General features: G+C 52.0%; 1 protein-coding gene across 8 annotated transcripts; it reads right to left on the reverse strand.

The window, feature by feature from the left end:
* Positions 1–897: 897 nt before the first annotated feature.
* On the reverse strand, positions 898–11,618 carry CD19 (CD19 molecule). Of its 8 annotated transcripts, none has more exons than XM_032606196.1 (16): positions 11,543–11,617; positions 11,228–11,406; positions 10,691–10,978; positions 10,164–10,367; positions 9,761–10,054; positions 8,616–8,726; positions 8,298–8,346; positions 7,898–7,986; positions 7,395–7,508; positions 7,168–7,272; positions 7,017–7,085; positions 6,853–6,912; positions 6,694–6,750; positions 6,022–6,117; positions 5,817–5,919; positions 898–1,210 (listed from the first exon to the last, which is right to left on the reverse strand). In XM_032606196.1, exons 2-15 carry the CDS (start codon positions 11,316–11,318, stop codon positions 5,831–5,833), a joined length of 1,716 nt encoding a protein of 571 aa, XP_032462087.1. In that variant the 5' UTR covers positions 11,319–11,406; positions 11,543–11,617; the 3' UTR covers positions 898–1,210; positions 5,817–5,830. The 8 variants fall into 8 exon arrangements, with proteins under 8 accessions (XP_032462087.1, XP_032462090.1, XP_032462086.1 ...); XM_032606199.1 differs by lacking the exon at positions 898–1,210 and adding an exon at positions 5,528–5,706 and having other exon boundaries at positions 6,853–6,909; positions 11,543–11,618; XM_032606195.1 differs by lacking the exon at positions 898–1,210 and adding an exon at positions 5,528–5,706.
* Positions 11,619–16,144: the final 4,526 nt, after the last annotated feature.

Raw genomic sequence — 16,144 nt, forward strand, 5'->3', positions numbered from 1 at the left:
CTGTGTAGAGGTTTTCTGGGTGGGAAGAAGGTTTTGTTTTTTCATTTTATTTCCCCAACACACCCACCAACGACATTGCATACCTCAGAGGCTACATATCCTCCACACATCTACTGTATCCACAACTCCTGTACAACATGCACCCCAACGCAGCACAGATGTAACCGATCAGGACCCTATGGGGACTTCCTGGGACAGGCCCTCCCCCCATATCTTCTGCTTTAGCTCCTCTCTGAAGTATTGATACCTAGATAACAATATTTGATGCACACTTCCTAAGTTGTTTTACAGATGTGAAAACCCCCCACCAGGACTTGGGGCAGTGGTTAAGAATCTGCCTGCCAATGCAGGGGACACGGGTTCGAGCCCTGGTCAGGGAAGATCCCACATGCCGTGGAGCAACTAAGCCCGTGCGCCACAACTACTGAGCCTGCGCTCTAGAGGCCGTGAGCCACAACTACTGAGCCCACGCGCCTAGAGCCCTGCTCCGCAACAGGAGAAGCCACAGCAATGAGAAGCCCACGCACCTCAACAAAGAGTAGCCCCTGCTCAGCCCCCGCTCGCTGCAACTAAAGAAAGCCCGTGTGCAGCAACGAAGACCCAACGCAGCCATAAATAAATAAATAAAAATTTAAAACTATGTTTTGCCCAAACCATCTGGGGAGCTCCAGGCTTTTTAGGGCAGGAGCCACCTGTCTCCTCACAGAGCCCTGAATAAACCTTTCTCTGCTCCAAACCTCGATGTTTTGGTTTGTTTGGCCTCACTGTGCATTGGGCACACGAACTTGCGCGCTAACACAGACACACCCCTCCTACACTTCACACCTCCCATATTGCCTCCAACTGCATGACCCCCGTTGGCCTTAGAAATAAAAGTCAGTTATTCTACCAGCAAGAATGGGTTTATTCAGGAATAGCAGAGGAATTGCAATTTGGGACAAGGAAGCTTTAGCGAAAGCCATAGGCGAGTCCAACAAAGAAGGTTATTTTATAGAGAAAAGGGAGGACATTGGGAGGGGTCGTTTTGAAGGAAAGTCCATTGGAGAAACGTGAAAGTTCAGGGTGATGATGGTTTCTCATTGCCTGAGTTGCTCGGGTAGTGGATTTCTTCTAGGAGATTTAATGTACATCTTTTCCTGTTGGGACCTGTAATTGATGATTCTTTCCTGTCCATGATTCTTCTGTTGGGGTCTTTAACTGACAGTCCTTCCTGTAATTGATGACAAGTGGTACAGCATGAAAGCCCCCCCTTCAGACTCCATTTTAGTGAGGTTTCCTTTTATTAATTTTCACTCCCCTGACACCTCACACTATACACGCCACACTATACTTCACACATAACATCCACACAGCATACACCCAATACCACCTGTCTCTCACACACTTAGCGTTCACACAACTTGTACTTCACACATCCATCCAGTAAAGCATCTTTTTTTTTTTACAAATTAATTAATTTATTTGTCTATTTTTGGCTGTGTTGGGTCTTCATTGCTGCGCGCGGGCTTTCTCTAGTTGCGACGAGTGGAGGCTACTCTTCGTTGCAGTGCGCGGGCTTCTTCTTGCGGTGGCTTCTCTTGTTGCGGAGCACGGGCTCTAGGCGTCGGGCTTCAGTAGTTGTGGCTCATGGGCTCTAGAGCGCAGGCTCAGTAGTTGCAGTGCACAGGCTTAGTTGCTCTGTGGCATGTAGAATCTTCCCGGACCAGGGCTCAAAGCCGTGCTCCCTACATTGGCAGGCAGATTCTTAACCACTGCGCCACCAGGGAAGTCCCAGTACAGCATCTTTTTTTTTTTTTTTTTGGCTGCGTTGGGTCTTTGTTGCTGCACGCGGGATTTCTGTAGTTGCGGCGAGCGGGGGCTACTCTTCGTTGCAGTGCGCGGGCTTCTCATTGTGGTGGCTTCTCTTGTTGCGGAGCACGGGCTCTAGGCACTCGGGCTTCAGTAGTTGTGGCACGCAGGCTCAGTAGTTGTGGCACACAGGCTTAGTTGCTCGCGGCATGTGGGATCTTCCCAGACCAGGGCTCAAACCCGTGTCCCCTGCATTGGCAGGCGGATTCTTCACCACTGCGCTGCCAGGGAAATTCCCCCAGTACAGCATCTTGATGACCACCCACATCCCATCCCATCCCCCTCCTCTGCTACACTGATATCCCCTAAACACACACCCCAACTCAGCCCGCACTTCATGTGCTCCAAGTAGACTCAGCCAAGGTCAAGACTGAAAGCACACAACCCCAGCAGGTGAGGCTGTTCCCCAAGGAACAAAGACTCTGGACCTGGCAGAGTGGACTCCAAGGACCTCCTAGCCCTGGGAACTCTTCATCCACTCTTTATAGTAAGGCTGGAAGCATAGAGGTTACACCAAAAGCCCTTCTGCAGCCTCGGTCCCTACCTGGGAGGCCCCTGCAAACTAGGGGTGACCCTGAGGGCCTGAAACCTCTCTCAAGCCTCCTTCTCCCTAAATCTTGTTCAGGAACTATAAGTGATCCAGTCCCTGCCAAAGAAGCAGGTCATGGGGTGGGAATTTGTGAAGCTTTGGAGTGTGGCTTTCTTCTGAGCAGGTCCCTGCACTGGAGGAGTTCCTAATCCAAATATTCTGTGTGCCCTCTGGCTCCTGGGGCACAGTAGGCCCTTAATAAATGCCAAATAATAATAATAGCTAATGTTCGAGTGCCTACTATGCTACTGTCATGTGCTTTACATCTCATTTAAGATTCACTAAGGTAGCTATCATTATTATCCCTATTCTACAGACCAGGAAACTGCAGCACAGAGAGTTTGAGTCACACAGCCAGAAAGGGTTGGAGCTGGGATTCAAACTCAGGTAGTCTAATTCCAGAGCACTGGGCTGGAGTTAGCACACCTCTGTTCCTCATCTTCTCCCAAGACTTCGCTGGGTAGCAGAGCTCACAGGAGTAGCTCCAGCCTCTGGCCCCTGAATCTCAGGACTTGGCACAGTCCTTCATTCACTCCTCCTTCCCCACTCATTTCCTGAGCTCCTGATCTCTGCCATCCCCTGGCTGGGTACCAGGGGCACAGAGAAGACCCAGACATGGATTCACCCTTGAGAAGGTAGGATGTTTTCACCAGGAGTGTCATGTTCAAATGATTCAGGCACAGGCAGGAGACCTACATGAATGAAGCAGACTGGGTGAAAGGCAATAGGGAATGGTGGGGACTTTGGCAATATGGAAAGCTTACATTAGCTGAAGGGTAAGGTCAGGTCAGGGTGTGAATCCTGAGCTAGATCTGGGATATTTATTATTATTTTTTTTTTATTTTGTTTCTGCCACATGGACTGTGTCCAAGATGGAAGGCCAAGGAAATGCTGAAGGTTCATTTCCCATCCCCTGCATTCCAAACATACACTATGCAAATATAACAAGAGGCATCGCTTTCCTTCTTTTCTTTTTCTTAACAGATACCTGAGCTCAAAAGCAGGACAGAATCTCCCTGGTTCTAGAAATAACGAAGGAAATCAAAGCTACAACATTGAGAGGGCAGCGCATGGGAATGCTGGGATCCCTAGGATTGGAGTTTTAATGTCCCCATGGGGACAGAGGTTAAGGCTGAGGCCCCAGGAAGAGCAGAGATGGAATCCAGAAATCTGGCTGCTGAAACTAAGCCCCATGTGCAAAGCTGGGAGCTGAGAAAGGACTGTCTCTCCTGGGCACAGAAGACAGAGGGGAAAACAGTCCATCCACAGGCCTTGGGATGCAGTTTGGAAAAAGTCACGGCAGGAAATCAGAATCCCCAGAGTCACCAGAGTATGGGCTTGGAGTCAGACCAAACCCCTAGGGCAAAAGCCTGCTCTAAATAAAATGGTCAGAAACCTGTGTAGCCTGTAAGACTGTGGCAGAAGCCAAAGCAAGCTGGCCCCAGAAGATGTGAGTGAGGCAAAGGACTCCCGCAGGAGAAACACAAAGAAGTCAAAGAACTCTTCCATGGTGATACACCATGGGAGGCTTCACCCATTGTACAGATGATGATAATCGCCTCCTCCCTAATGCTACTTTATAACTGGGAACACTGAGGGTCATTGAGCTTGAGTAAGTTGCCTAAAGTCAGCTAGCAACTGAAGTATTTAATTTCTCTGTGCCGCAGTCTTCTCAGCTCTAAGGTGATAATAATTTTAGCGTACCTTCCTCATAGAATTGTCATGAAGATAAAATGGTCTGCTACTTGTAAAGCATTTATTAGAACAATGCCTGGCACATCATAATGGTGTTAATACAGTTAAAGTAAGTCTGAAAGGTTCAGAGATAAAGAAGGAATAGAGTCTCAAAAACAAACACAGGACATTATGAAGAAAGAACAGGTACATTAAGAAAAGGAATTCTAGGGCTTCCCTGGTGGCGCAGTGGTTGAGAATCCGCCTGCCGATGCAGGGGACACGGGTTCATGTCCCGGTCCAGGAGGATCCCACGTGCCGCGGAGCGGCTGGGCCCGTGAGCCATGGCCGCTGGGCCTGCGCGTCCGGAGCCTGTGCTCCACAACGGGAGAGGCCACAACAGTGAGAGGCCCGCGTACCGCAAAAAAAAAAAAAAAAAAAGAAAGGAATTCTAGAAATAAAAATATAGGTACTGAAAAAGTCTAGACCATCTTACAGAGAGCGTTGAAACTTCTGGAGCAGGAGAGGGACTAGGTTTCAGATGCCAGTCCTGGGTTTCAGAAGAGCACTGGAGCTGGGGAGACCAGGCAGAAGACACCAAGACTATCAATGACTGAGTCCACCTTAGCCTGAGACAGGCAGGAATTTGGGAGTGGTAGAGCTTGCTGCATAATGGTTTCAGGGCCTGGAGACTTTTAGCTCTGAAGTCTTTGTGTTTGTGGTTTATATCATAGGCAGTTTACCAGGCAGTAGGCACCATGGCTAGAACAGCAGCCAGATTTCTGGATTCAGCTCTGTGAAGTGCTACTTGCATGACTTGGCCTCTCTAACCCTCAGTTTTCCATCTACACAACTGCACCTAGGAAGAGAGAGTGTCAAGAATGATATAGGGTCTGGAATTAGATGGCCAGAGTTCAAGTCCTGACCCCAACATTTAATAACTAGGTAAGTCTTGGGCATGTAATTTAGGGTCTCTGCCTCAGTCTCCTCATCTATGAAACAGGGTTGTTTGTGACGATAAAATGAGCTAATATATATAAACATACACACACTTAAAATATACATAAAATACTTTGATACAGTCCTGGCACATAACAGATGATTAATGCCTTCATTGACGTTAGAGCATAGTAGATGCTCAATAAATGGCAGTGATGACTGCCAATTCCTGGATTGCTTCGTCTTCACTGGGCGCCACAAATACAACTGCTGAATGAACAATGACTGAATGACTGGCTGGCGGGAATGGCAGGCAAGTGAGGGAGATGAGTGCAGGTCAATCCCCAGGTGGGAAAAGGCCCTGTGGTTCGGGAGATGCAGTTCTCCCTCCTCCGCTGGATTCAAGAGGGGATGGGAATACACGCATCCTCACCTTCCCTTCCCCTCCCACACAAGGGCACTATGTCACAGGATTGGAAGAGCTCACTGAGTTTATTTGGGGAGTGCAAAGGGGGCCGAAGTTTCGCTTGTGTACACTGTGTGTGTACACAGATACACGCGTCCTGAGTAACACTGCTCCAGAGGCTGGCGCCATCTGCTGGGGTCCCCAGATTTCAGAGTCAGGTGTGGATCTCAGGGGCCTGAGGAGGCCCATGCTATGCAGAAGAAATGGTAATGGGGAGCAGTCCAGGAGCCAGCACCCCACTTCCATCCCTATTCATCTCCCTCCTTCTTTCCCATCCTTGGAGGGCAGTTCCCAGCTCACCTGAAGGGAATCACCTAGTTGCTCCAGGTGCCCATGTGGCCCCCTCCTCCCCATGCTGGTTCTGGTCCATCGGGATTATCCATATTCTCATAAGAGTCTGCATCTGGTCAGGACCAGGAAGAAGTAAGATATAAGTGGAGCTGAAAGTCAGCTGGGAGGGAGGAAGCCTCAGAGGACAATGGGAGACAGCAGGAGAAGCACCCACCTTCTTCATGACTGGGACCAGGCTGGGCTTGAACAAAGCGGAGCTGGGGGACTGCATACAGGATCCCTCTCATATCCTCGTAGGACTGGGACCCTGCTTGGCCAGGGGATGGAGAGTTGGAAGCCTGGGAGCCATGCCGGGGGCTTGGGGAAGGGAAGTGCAGCCTAAGATACTGAGGGAGTCTTAGGGGCAGAGGAAAGTGGAAGGCTTGAACAATATTGTACTAGGAAGGAGTGACAGGGTTAGCATCAGGTTCTGGGCCCTTGTTTGTTGTAGGGTTTGATCACGTGTGGTTAGATTATGGTCGTGGTCAGAGAAAAAGTGAAGAACGGAATTGGAAGGAGTCAAAGTCAGAGTTGTGAGGAGGTTGTAGAGAGAGCTCGGGTCAAAGGTGAGGCCTGCATTGTGGCTGAGGTGAGCTGGAGGTCAAAGTCCAGGCTGGAACTGGATTGGGGTTGGGGCTGATGTTGATGATGAGGGATGGGGTGAATACTGGGCGTCAGTGTTGGGCATTGGGGTCAGTGTTGAGGTTAGAGTTAGGAGCCAAATCTAAGGTCAGGATTGGGCTTGGGTTTGGGGTCAGAACCAAGGTCAAGGTCGGGCCTGACATTAGAGCCGAGGCCACATCAACCCAATCTGGACAAAGACAGGCAGGTCCCAAGCACTTCTCACCAAGGGAGGTTGCCTCCCTGCTGGGGTCCCAGGCTGACCCGTGGGGGCTCAGGAAGTCTGGAGAAGGAAGAGGGAAGTCACTCCCGGCCTTCGCGTCACACACACCACAACCGCCACCACCCATCCACCCCGCAGGAACGTGACCATCCTCACACACACCTGTTGTCCTGGCAACTGGCTGGGCCAGTTCTTCATCCTCATTCTCATAAGATTCAGCTGCTGCCAAAAAAAGAGAACTCCAGGGACCACTCCGGCCCTGTAGGGGATCCACAGCCCTGTGGGTTCTCCCAAGTGTATGAGGCCCCACGAGTACCCCAGATTACCGTTGGAGAAGGAGTCTTCATCCTCAGGACCTACGACCCCTTCCTCAGGGTTCTCATAGCCGCTGCCATCTGGTGGAGAAGGAGGGGGATCCAGGGAGGGCCCACAGCCCACCCCAGCTGAGAAGGTGAGGATGAGGGAGGGCAGTCTTACCCTGGGAGAGCTGGTCCTGCCCAAGGTTGGAGTCGTTCTCGTAGAACTCGGAGCCCTCCTCACTGTCCGGCTCCTCATAGGCCTCCCCTTCCTCTTCTTCTGGGCCTGGGGTTTGGGGATGGGGGTGGGAACCGGGTCACGGGCCCCCTCCTCCAGGCCCCAGTCCACTATTCCTGCCACAGACCGCTCCAACACCTCCCATGTGAGTAACCATCCCCCTCAATCACCGGTCCCTGGTGGGCTCCGGGACTCCGAGGCTCCGGCCTCCTGGGCGTCGCTGCGCGGATTTCCGTAGGGCGGCACGGTGGCTCCCAGGCCCGCAGCCCACCGCAGGGCGCGTCCTGGCGGGTGAGAGGAGATGGGGGCGGTCAGGGCTACGGGCAGAGGATGCTTCAGGGCCTGCCGGAGGACTCCGGGTCTAGGTACCCAGCCTTGAGCCAGCAGGGCGGGATCTAAATCTAGAGGCGTGGCCTGAAGTCTCGGGCGAGGTTCTGGGGTCAGAACCGGACTTCAGGTGCCGAGTCTGGGGGGGCGGGGATACGAGTTCTGGGGGCGGGCCTTGGTCCTGGGGGCGGGGCTCAAGTCTGGGCGGGACTCCGCACCATGGGGCGGGCTCTTTTCTGAAGGCGGAGCTCCGAGCTCGGGAAGGCTAGGAGCTCAGGGGTCTAGAAGGATGAGGAAAGTGGGTGGGGCTCTAGCTCTGGGTCAGGGACCTGGCGGTGCCTCCTACCCGTGCCTGAGTGGGGAGTGGAGAGGGAGAGCATGTTCCCGTACTGGTTCTGGGCCCCGTTTCCCGGGGGAGGCGTCACTTTGAAGAACCTGGCGGAGGAAGGGGAATTGCACTGTGAGGCCAGGCCTGGAGGGGACTGGAGGGGACACTCAAGATTCAGGCTAGACCCTCAGAGGTTAAAATGTGGTCACTTGTTACGAGCACCTCCGTTCTGCCACAGCCTACAGAGGGGTCTGCGCTCACTCGAAGGAGGACTTCACAGAGGAGGTAGCTTTGGTGCTGGGCTTTGAAGGTTGGGCAGTATTTCAACCATAGAGATGGAGAAAAAACACCCTGAGCAGAGGAAACAGCAAGTGCAAAGCATAAGGTGAAAGTGCAGGAGTGGGACTGGCATCATTACCTTCTAGTGGGATCTGTCATTCGCTTTCTTTTCCTCCTCAGGATCAGGGCTGGGGGAGTTAAAGGGAATGATCAGAGGAGGGACTCAAGGGTGCAGATATGCGGGATGCTGGGGAAGTCACTTGGAGGAGATGGGATTTCAGATTCCAAAGAGCTCGGGTAGTTTGGGGGCGGGGGTAGAAAAGGAGTGGGGGCAGGATTCTGAGGTCTGTGGGGGAGGTGTGGGAGGAGAAACAGATGGTTGTCGGACTGGCCAGTGTGGCCTCTCCTGAGGAGGGAGGGGTAAGTTTGGGAAGACCAGCTGGGGGACATGACTCACCTCTTCGAAGATGAAGAAAGCCCACCAGGGAAGCCAGGCAGAAGATCAGATAAACTAAAGTCACAACAGGGACTATCCAGCCACCAGTCTCCAGTAGCCAATGCCATACTGCTAGGGGGAAGGAGCTATGAGATGAAGACCCCGGGCTGGCATCTTGCTGTCCAGCCTCAATACCTCAAAGGGCCATAAGTCTGGGGGGCCGGGGCAAGACACAGATCCTCAACGTCCCAAGCTACAGGGAGGGCTCTCCTCCCTCCCTCTGAGGACCCGGAGCCTGGCATGGGGCCTGGAGTGGCATCTGTTAAGCAAACCATGAACAAACTATGACTATAGTCAGACACAATGTGAGGATTAAGGGGAGCATAATTATCAGCTTCCTGCTGCAGTTAAGGACAGCCATGGTCAACGTAAAGGGCAAAGTCAAGTTCACAAGGTTAGAGGTGAGATGCGGCAACGTGCTGCTGAGATCGAGTTTGGAGGAAAAGTTCAGGATGAGTTTGAGAACTGTGGCTGCAGTAGCACGGTAGGATTGAAAGAAGGGAGACAGAATGGGCAGAACGTTACGGCCAGTTTGGTGGACAGGTGAGGAAAAGGAAGGATGCCTAGGTTGCTGGCTGGGGCACATGGGCAGGTGGTAGTGTCCTTCACTTCTAGGGCCACCTAGAAGACTGTGCTTGAGGAAGATATCGAGTTTGATTTTGTACACGTTGAGCCTGCAATGTCCATGGACATCAAATGGCAATGCCACGAGTTGGCTGGGTGTGGGGTGTATGGAGCTGAGTCACCAAGGCATGGTGGCCTAAGGAGCCATGGGAGTAAAGGAGGTCCAACAAGAAGAGTGTGTAATCAAGGGTGAGAAAGTGTAGACAGGGATAAGAAGAGGGCTCAAGGCTCCAACAGTGAGGAATGAGGGAGGAAGGACGCCTCTCCCAAAGTTGATGGGAAGAAACAACCAGTAGTAAAAGACCCAGAAAAGTAGTGTCTTGGAAGCAAGGGAGGAAGAAGTTGGGCTCAGTGTTCAGTGTAGAGGTTGGGGCTCGGGCTGAGGCTGCTACTAGCCCTCAGGTTGGGGAACCAAGGTTGCCGGGCTTCCGGTTCTTCCCAGTAGCCCCACTCAGATGCCCCACGATTGGGAGAAACTCTACCTGACTGGGCAGTGACCTTCAGCTGCATCTTGGTGGTCACGTTGCCATGGTTACAGTGATAGATGCCAGCATCTTGAGCTGTGGTCTCGGGCAGCAACAGAACAGCCTTTCCCCCGAGGGTGCCCATGACCCACATCTCTCTGAGTTGGGCATCCTCACTCAGGTTTAGGCTCAGCAATTTGATCCTAGGCTTCTTGGGATGCACACGGATCCAGGAGATGGGGCCTCTGGCCAGTGAGGTACGGGATGCCCCACAGGACAGCGAGAGTGTGGAGCCAGGGGCCACCGTGAGGTCTGGGGCAAGGAGAGCCAAGGCTAGGGAAGTGTAGTCCTTGGGGTCTCCGCCCCTGCACACCATCCAGTTCCCATCCCCCCACTTCCTGGCATCTCCCCAGCACCTTACCATGGTTGTTGCTCTGGTTCAAAGTGCCGTTAGGTGGGGCACAGGCAGAGTCTGTGTGTAAGGTCTCAGGGCCGTTCTTGGCCCACACATAGAGCTGGGACCTTGTGGGGTGACCAGAAGAGGGCCTGGGGCCCCCTGAGGGCCTGTTCCCCAGGCCACAGCTTGGGTCATTTAGGTCTGAAGCATTCCACCGGAACAGTTCTCCTGGGAAGATACCCAGAACCAGATACAGAGACATCTAGGAGAGGCAGAGAGATGCAGAGACCCAGAAGGGCAGAGGCAAAGACCCAGAGAGAGACAGAGAAACGGCGACTCAGAGAAAAGAGTGAAAGACAAATACAGAGCAGCGCAGTGCTGACGTCACGAAGCCACAGCAGTTTTTAGAAGCCACCTAAAACTGGCTCCCAGCTTGTCCCTCGGACCCTCCAGCCCCTCCCTCCAGATCCATTTCAGCTGCTGGACCTCCTCCATCTACGGTGGGCCTCCCTCTTCTCATCCAGCCCTCCCTGCCCCAGCCCGGACCTCACCGCTGCCCTTCACGCTGACCGTCCAGCCAGGCTGCCAGCCTTGCTCAGAAAAGGGGCCTCGCTGGCACAGGTAGAAGCCCCCCATCTGGTCGGAGACATTGAAGATGAGCAGCAAGGTTCCCTGGGGCTCCTTCAGGGTGCCCAGGGGCCCCACATGGATGCCAAGGCCTGGTAACCCTAGGCTCAGCTCTAAGAAGGGTGTTGATTGGGAGCCCCGAAACCAGGCCAGTTCCTCAGGGGGACCATCTGAGAGACCTTCAAGGCATGGCAGCACGGCATTGCCTCCATCTGTGGAGAGAGAGGAGGATGGGGGTGGGGAGTGAGGAGTCCCTAGCCCCCTTCACTCCTCGCACTGGGTTATAAAGCCAACGACCCCACCAGCTGGGAGTGGAAGAGTCCTCAGAGTCCTTGCAGTCGTCCCCTGAATTTTACAAGTAACAAAATGGAGGCTCAGAGAGGGTAAGTGACTTGGCCAAGGGCACCCAACCGGAACCCAGGTTTCCAGCCCTTCCATCCACCTCTGCCCTCCGGACATACCTTTAGCCTCCAGTAGGTGTGTTTCCTGGGGCCTGACTCCCATGGGGGTAAGGAACAGGTGGAGGAAGAAGAGGAGGAGAGGAGGTGGCATGGTGGCCAGACTCCCCGGGGCACCCAGCTTCGCCGCGCGGGGGATGCTGGGGCAGGCGGGGACCTGGTGGGCACTGAACCATGGGCGTCTGTGGGGGAGGACGGGCAGTCCCCCCGGAGAGGAAGGGGTGGTCATGCCTCAGGCCCTTTCTCCATGCACCCCTCCAGAGCCACAAAACTTGCCTCCTCCCTGCTACCGTGTTTTATTTTCATCACAGCGCTTACCACCATGTGAGATGATCTTATTTGCGTGTCTCCTTTCTTGATGGATTTCTGTTTCCCCACTAGAAAGCCCCTTGTGGCAGAGACTTTGTCCTGTTCACAACTGTACACACAGTGCCCCGGAACAGTGCTTGGCACGTTACTGTGTAGGCGCCCAAGGAATATTTGTTGAATGAGTGGGTCCAGGCTCCCTCCTCCTCCCCCTCCTCCCTCCTTCAACCTCAGGCTCTTAGTTCATTTCCCTTCACACACACACCCCCTTCATTCATTCAACCAATGTCTCTTGGGCCTTTCTCCACCTCCGTACAAGCAGCCCATCACACATACGCTGAGATCTGGCAGACCTGAGTGTGAATCCTCCACCTCCGCCACTTGGCTAAACGTCTTCATCTTTCTAAGCCTTAGTTTCTTTCTCTGTAAACTGGGGATAATAACCGTAGTCTCAAAATATTGTTTGTGCTTTCAGGTCCCTGGGGCCAGGATGACACCTCCACACTGTGGCAGTGTATGACCTGTTCTTAATTGCTGCTAATTCGATGATGACCCCTGTCCCCGTTTCCCCAAAGCATCAGCTGGGCCAGAGTGACGTGTTACAGATGAGGGAAAGAGGAGTCCCTGCTTCCCTCAGAGATAAAGGGAGCCGAGCTGCAGTGCTGCATTGGGCTTCTCGGCCTCCAAGATCTCCTCCCACTTCCAGAATCCAGACATAACTTTGCATGTTCCCCTTCCCGGGAGAAAACCAACTGTCAGAAAGGGAGACACATTGCCCCCTCGCCCTTCTTCACCTGAGATGGATCCTGGCTTTTCCTCATCCTGCTCTACAGTGCCCGGTAGACAAGTGCCATGTCCAATACAGACCTTGTTAAGACTTGTCCTGTAGCTTGGTATTACAGATGTGCTATTAGTGCAGTAAGGTGAAGGCTGTCTGCCCAGAGAAATTCATAATTTATATAAGAAAATAAATTTCATAAATTAAAAAATGTATATATATTGTTTGTGGAGATTAAACAGGATGATATACATACGGCACTTGTAGCTTAGCACAGCACATAGCAAGCGCTCTCAGTTCGTGACAGACAGTGTCCATTAATAGCTAAGGATTCAAGCCATTCTGCTACTGGGGCTCCTTTGCAGCGGTACTGAGGAATGACTGGTGCTTAATGCCCCTTTGTCTCCCAGTTCTTCCCCAGGAAGCCCCTGCTTCAGTTATGGAAGGAACCCATTTAGAAGTGGGAAAATTGAGCCCCCCACACACACACAAAGGCAGGGTGTTGCCTGAGATCACACATTGGGCTGGTGGTACAACTGGGCACCAGAACCCAGGCATCCTGACTCTTAAATCTGTTCTTCTGACACACACCCCTCCATGTCTCTCTCTCTCCCTCTCTCTCTCTCTCTCTCTCTCTCCCCCCCACCCACCCCACCCCCTCCATGTGAATCTCTGTGTCTGTCACTGCTGCAGTCACCAAGGGAAAAGGGCCAGGGACCCAGGAGACCTGCTTTCTCAGTTGCTGGTTCCCAGGCCCGCCTCACTGGGCTGTGGCTTCCTGTTTGCCTTAGGCAAACCCCAGGGGACCCTCCAGCTGGCAGGGCCCCCACCTCCCTTTGTGGGGGTTGGGGTGGCTGGGGAGGGGGGAAGAACATGGAGCCAGTGAGGGGGCAGGACCCCATCTACCTTTCCTTCAACAGAATCTCTCTCATCCCTTCACTAGCTTCCCAGCTGCCTCACACGCAGAGTCTTCTTGCTAGAGCATGCCAGCTCCCTGCTTAGAAGGTTCCAGCGACTGTTATCTGCCTAAAATAAATATTCCAAAGGCCTGAGGGAGGCTGCCCGTGACTACATTTCCCACCTCAACTCTCCGCCACTCTGCCCCTGACTCAGGGCCTTTGCACATGCTGCCCTTCTTCCTGGATCTACTCTCGGCTCTTCACTCCACTGGCTCCTTTCCATTGCTTAACTCTCAGTTCAAACATTGCTTCCTCAGAGAGGCCTTTCCTGACACCCCAGGTACTTTGAAATTAACCTCACACGCCTGTTTTATTTCCTTCCCAGCATTTGCCCCAGTCCCAAAGTCCACTTGTTTATTTTTTAGTCTTCTCATTGGCCACCTGCCCTAGATTATTCATTGTGCTACAACAGGGGTCTTTACTGCCTGGTTCACTGGCATCCAGTAGGTGCTCAATAAGTGTTTGTTGTATAAAGGAAGGAAGTTAGTTATGGTTTCCGAAGGGGAAATGAATGGGGGGGGAATAAATTAGGAGTATGCGATTAACAGATACAAATTACTATACATAAAATAGATAAGCGACAAGGATTTAGTGTATAACACAGGAAACTATCTTAAATATCTTGTAATAACCTATAATGGAAAATAATCTGAAAAAAATATATATATATATATACACACAACCGAATCACTCTGCTGTACCCTGAAACTAACGTAATATTGTAAATCAACTAAAATAAATAAATAAATAAAAAGGGGAAGGAAGTTAGGAAGAGTGACAGCAAACTTTTTCTCTTTCCCCCATGTACTCAGTCACCAAAGCTAGTTCATCTTCTATCCTCAATATTTCTAGAGTCAATTTTCTCCTATTTTGGACTCTTCTCAACCAGAACCATTTCAACAGCTTCTGTTGTGGGCTCTCTGTCCTCCACCTCCTTTACTTCCCACCCACATTCCTCACATTCCTCACAGAGAGTGTTTCCTTGGAATTAGCCCTGTGCTTCCCCTGCTCAACAGCCTTCAATGACTCCCAGGGTCTCAGGTTAAAATCCAAGCCTGATAGTTGACCGGAACCTTATTTACAGGCATCATTTCATGCCCTTCCCAAGAAACCCTGCCACATATACAGCGAGTCTGGACTCTATTCTGAGGGCAAGAAGCTCTTGGGGATTTATAATCTAGGAGTGGCCCTGGTCAGATTTGCATTTTCTAAAACTACCCAGGCTGCAGTGGGGTGGGGGAGGGGAGGGGGTTGGAGGGAGGCCAGAGAGATCAGTAAGGAAAGTGTTCATTCATTCATTCACCAAATATTTATTTATTACTGTTTATTTACCCGGCACTGTGCTAGGTGCTGGGAAAATAACAGGGTACAAGAAAGACAATGTTCCTAATCTCATGGAGCTCTGATTCAAGTCTTGGGGGCCACAGAAGGCTAAAGAGGGTAATAAACATGTTAACCAGTAAACAATTGGTTAACCAATTGTTAATAAATAATAAATAAGTTAACCAATAAACAATTTCAGGTGGTGAGAAGTCTCTAACACGATCTAATGGTGGACAGGTGATAGAAGTGGCTACTTTAGATAGGGTGGTCAGGGAAGGCTTCACTGAGAAGGTGACTTCGGAGCCAAGACCTGGGGTGGGGAAAAGCTTGATGTGTTCAGGTAAGGTCATGTTTAGTTTTCAGCGGCCATGCCTCACGGGCCCAGCCGCTCCGCGGCATGTGGGATCCTCCCGGACCGGGGCACGAACCCGCGTCCCTTGCATCGGCAGGCGGACTCCCAACCACTGCACCACCAGGGAAGCCCGATCATGTTTAGTTTCGTAAGAAATCGTCGTACCCTTTTCCACAGTAGCTATACCGTTTTACATTCCCATCCAGAATATATGAGAAACTCAGTTTCTCCATCTATTCACCAGCATTTGGTATTATCACTCTTTTTAAATTTTAGCTGTCCTGGTAGGTGTGCAAGTAGGAAATCTACACTTCCCTAATGGCTAATGATGTTGAATATCTTCTTTCACGCACATATTTGCCATCTGCGACATCAATGAAATGTCTATTCCCGTCCTTCGCCCATTTTTAAATGAGACATGACCTGTTTTACAAAGATCACTCTTAATTGCTTTGAGAATTAACTAAAGGGGCCAAATGGCAACACAGGGGGAGCCTCTGGCAGCGTGGAAGTTCAGGAAAGAGATGATGGAGACTGGGGCTGGGTGGGGCTAGTGATGGTGGGACTGGCGCTAGGTGTCAGAGCTGAAGATGAAGAAAAAGGGACCCGTTCTGGAATATTCAGTCTTTTGGAGGTAGAGCTTACAGGACTTGCAGGAGGACACGAAGAACCAAGGACTTGCAGGCTCCTGGAATGTACTTTCCAGAGGGAGAAACGGGTTTGGGAGAAAGGCAATCAAGGCTCTACCTGTCACCGTCCAAGGGGAGAAATCAGGTCGGCTGTTGGAGGGGAGAGGTCACAGATAACGAGAGCTTGAAAGGAGGGATTTGAGAGGCACTGGGAGGTGGAGGGAGGATTAGCAGGAAGCGGTGACCGGCTGAATATCAAAGTGGGGGTGGGGACTTGGAAGTTTCTGACTTCTACGACTGACTACGCGGGGACCCAGGCGCCCAGAAAAGTGCAGTCGACCCAGCAGCCCTGCCCCGAGGACGCTCCACGAAAGCGGAGGTGCAAGGAGGCCAGACCACAGTTCGCTGTAACGTGAGCCTAGCTCAGGCGGAAGGGCGGCCAGGGACCGATCAAAGGGGTCAGCTCCGAGGCTTGGGAGAGACCGCGAGAGCTTCGCCCCCCTTAGGCTGAGGCAGTGGGTGTCCCGGAGGACGTGTAATCTGAGCAAAGCTTCCAAGGTCACGCGGAGACGC

The sequence above is a fragment of the Phocoena sinus genome, chromosome 15, assembly GCF_008692025.1.
Source record: "Phocoena sinus isolate mPhoSin1 chromosome 15, mPhoSin1.pri, whole genome shotgun sequence".
Lineage (NCBI taxonomy): Eukaryota > Metazoa > Chordata > Mammalia > Artiodactyla > Phocoenidae > Phocoena > Phocoena sinus.

Bases quoted from the DNA above. Each gene is read 5' to 3' on its own strand.
- CD19 (XM_032606196.1), bottom strand. From the start codon at position 11,318: ATGCCACCTCCTCTCCTCCTCTTCTTCCTCCACCTGTTCCTTACCCCC. The intron at 10,979-11,227 runs GTATGTCCGGAG...CTCTCTCCACAG, and splicing joins ACACCTACTGGAGGCTAAAG to ATGGAGGCAATGCCGTGCTG. The intron at 7,987-8,297 runs GTAATGATGCCA...TTCCTCCGCCAG, and splicing joins ATGACAGATCCCACTAGAAG to GTTCTTCAAAGTGACGCCTC.